Raw genomic sequence first — 3977 nt, forward strand, 5'->3', positions numbered from 1 at the left:
AGCGTCTTCTGCACAAGCTCCCACTCAAATCTGGATTAGTTCAAAAAACCCAACTGCCCACAATTGAAACCAAAGGTGATTAGGCTCTGATACCACTTGAAAGGAAGTTAAGTAGCGGAAACAACTTCCTACACTAACCTTGAGAGGAGGGTAATGCAAAACTTTTTCAGATCGTTACAACAGTTACAGAAAAATAGAAATAGATATAATAGCATTCATACCACAACACAGTGATTTACGTGGGGAAAACCCTTTCGGGAGAAAAACCCCACACTCCAAAAGCAGCTCAATATTTTATTCAGCAATCAAAAATAGATTACAACATACTTGTAGAGCAAGCTCTTCGTAGGAGTACCACTAATCAGAGATTCAGAGGCAACTCAATAGCCATAAGACTCTTACACACAACCTCTATCTCACACACCTCATAAATAGGAGATACAATACAAGAAACCGTCAAACGGTATTACAAAACCATGGGCTAAAACCACCCAATAAGGTGTAGCCAACCTTATCTCCCTTCTAGATGCCCTATGACATGTTAAAGCACACATCAACACGTGTCGCTCCCTTTTACAGCTCATTTATGTATTCGATACAAATTATTTTTCCTATTTCAGGAGTACAAACTTCCGGAGGCCATAACTTGAGAACCGGGTGTCCGATTGACGAACCGTTTGAAGCGCCGGAAAGCTCGCGAAGTGCTCTATCACCTCATAATGGGCTACACTGGTTACAACCACTTTTCAGGGCATTTCGGAGCCTCTAAATCCCCCAAAATTAAGTTTAAACATTTTATCGCACCCCTCCAAGATGAAAACTTTAATATCTTCAAAACTAGCTGTGACCTTGTGACGCAACTTTACCAGAATGCTTATCTAGCCAATCGGAAGCTTCAGGGAGAGTTTTGCACCATTTCGTGCTCAAATGAAAACTTACTATAAATAGTAACCTCGCATAAATGCAAGGTTGAGACACGATTTTTCCCAACAATTCAAGAGTCTCATGAATGTACTAGGGTCATTAGATAACCCAAAGGGGATCACTAACCATTCATAGAGGTCTTCATTGGTTTTAAATGTTGCTTTCCACTCATCATCTTCTCTTACCCTTATCTGATGATAACCACTCCTTAAATCTATCTTTGAAAAGTACCTTGCACCTACTAGGTTGTCCATGAGGTTTTCTATCCGAGGTATAGGAAATCCATACCTAATTTTGATTTTGTTTATAGCCCTAGAGTCCGTGCAAAATATCCACTTCCCATCCTTTTTGGCTGCCAATACAGTTGGCACAACACATGGACTTAGGCTCTTTCTTACTAAACATTTATCCAAAAACTCCTACACTTAATTTTTGATCTCCTCATTTTGTTGAGGTGTCATCTTATATGCTGCCTTATTGGGCAGACTTGCACTAGGTACTAAGTCAATGTGATGACTTACATCCCCGACTGGAGACAAAGCATTTGACAACTCCTCCACTACTATATTGTCGTACTTGTCAAGTAGGCCTTGCACTTCATTTGGGACTTCTTCCTTGTCACTAGTTGCAGTATCGTAGATTAGTTTAGCTATAATGGTATATCCACATCCTTCCTCCTCAAGGTCCTTCAAAAAATCCTCCTCCTTCACCACCATGACACTAGGTCCTTCATGAGCTACACCCATATCTTCTTGAAGTAGTTCAAGGGTATAAGACACTCCATCCTTCTCAATAACATAAATGTTTTTATTCCCATAATGTTGGGCTCTCCTATCAAATTTCCAGGGCCTTCCAAGAAGAAGGTGGCACACATCCATTGGAACAATATCATAGAGAAATTTATCCTTGTAAGGACCCATATTAAACTCTACCCATGCCTACTCATTCACAAGTACTTGTTGTCCCTTATTAAGCCATGATATCTTATAAGGATTTTGATGAGGGATTCTCTTCAGCTTAATTTTTTCTACCATTTCTAAAGACAATATATTATCTATTGAACCTGAATGGACTATAACTTCGCATACCTTGCCTTGGGATTTGCAAGTTGTTGGGAGCAAAGCTTTTCTTTGTGGAGGCTCCTTGATGGTTGGTACTTTTATTAGAGTCCTTTTAATCACTAGATATTCTCCTATCTTTGGAGTGACATGAACAGAAGGAGATTTCACACTCTCTTCATCCTCCTCCTGCACTAATTGATTCCTCTTTTCTCCACTATAAGAACTTTTACTTTATTTATGAGGACACTTCCAAGCTAGATGTCCAATTTGGTTGCAGTTATAGTAGTTTCCTAAGAAAGTATTAGAACCCCTTCCTAGTCCATTGAATCTTCCTCTACCTCGCGATCTCCTACCTCTATAACTCCCTATTGAATCACCATTAGACTCTTCATTTTTATTTTTCTCACCTGGGTCCTTTTATGGTCCTCTTCCACTATGATTTCCTCTACCTCTAAAATTTCTTCCCCTACCTTTTCCTTGTTGTTCTTTCTTTCTCTTAATCTTTTCTTTAGCCTTACAAGCGAGTTGATATCATTCTTCCATAGTCCTTGGGGTGGCCAAGCTCAATTCATCCTACATATTGAATCTCAACCCATTGAGATACCTTGCAATCTTCTCCACCTCATCTTCATGGTGTCCAGATCTCAAAGTTAGTTTGTGAAATTCTTCAGTATAGGACATAACATCCATATCCTTCTACTTTGTATTTTAAAGTTTCCTAAATGTTTGCACAACATAATCAACTGGTAGGAACTGGGCCTTGAGTTTTGAGACCATTATGTCCCATGACACTATCTTTGTTTTACCTTCTTTCACTCTCTCTTCTTGAACAAAATTCCACCAAGTGAGTGCTGGACCTTTCAACTTTGTTTTGGCATACCTTTACCTCCCCAAATTCAAAGAAATTGTCAAGTGCATCTATCTATGCTAGGAGCTCTTCACTATCTCTTTTTCCTCCATACATGGACACTTCAACCTTCATCATGGAGAAATTGTCTCCTTTAACAGCCTTGAGCATCCTTATCATTCTCAACTCTTTAGTGTCCATTGGTGGCTCTGGCACCTGCTAACACACATCTGGAGGGTTGTTACCATCACCCCCTTTCTCTTCCTCATCACTTTGGTTACCACTAACCATTCTTCTTCTTTGATTCTTCTCCAAAGCTATTAATTGGGCCAAGGTTGCTTCTTGAGATTCTTTGAAAAGTATTTCCTTCAAGAGAAGCTGATCTTTCAACTCCCGAATCTCCTGAACTATGGAATAACCTTTTGGAGGCATCTTGGTCTTCAATGTACTAGCACCTAGTTTCATTCACTTCTCCCTTTTGATCTACAACCGTTCTCTAATACCACTTGATGTAACAAAGGGTGGAAACTATCATTCAATCACCAATAATCTATTTGTCTCATAGGGTCTTCTGGCTTAATAGACAACAATAAACTTCCTGACCTAGCACATGATAATGCTAGGTCCAGTTTTGAAGAGAGACAATCCCCTCTCCACCCCTTTCTACAGAACACAAAACAACTATTATAATTTCCCTAACATTACCCATTCCAATTGGTTTTATCTCACATCAAAGGTGGAATGGTAATCATTTACATTTTTTACTCTCAACCTCTCAGACCACTTGGGTTCAAATACTCCCTGTCATAGAAATGATAGAAACAACTATCTACCTTACCACCCAAAATCTAGAAAAATGCAAGAACATATTAATTCATAACACCACTAACAAAATATGAAATACTACTACTAAAAGAGACCCTGCAGGTTGAGCAAACAAAAATAGAAAAGAAATTCAGAAAACACCTGAGTAGAGAAAAAAAAAATGAAAAGTCTTTATTCCTTCTTGCTTCAGTCTTCCTTTAGCAACATAACATTCAAATCACTTCTGCCTCATAGATTTTGAGGCATATAAGAACTACAACTTCTGGACACCAACAATCATACCATGACTGTTGGTGTTCCAGTTACAACCAATTGAGCAT

The 3977-nt window shown here is 38.9% G+C and overlaps 1 protein-coding gene across 1 annotated transcript; it reads right to left on the bottom strand.

The window, feature by feature from the left end:
• Positions 1 to 1349: 1349 nt before the first annotated feature.
• On the bottom strand, positions 1350 to 1844 carry LOC131056078 (uncharacterized). Its single transcript, XM_057990412.2, has one exon. It carries the CDS (start codon positions 1842 to 1844, stop codon positions 1350 to 1352), a length of 495 nt encoding a protein of 164 aa, XP_057846395.2.
• Positions 1845 to 3977: the final 2133 nt, after the last annotated feature.

This window comes from Cryptomeria japonica, chromosome 2, assembly GCF_030272615.1.
Source record: "Cryptomeria japonica chromosome 2, Sugi_1.0, whole genome shotgun sequence".
NCBI lineage: Eukaryota > Viridiplantae > Streptophyta > Pinopsida > Cupressales > Cupressaceae > Cryptomeria > Cryptomeria japonica.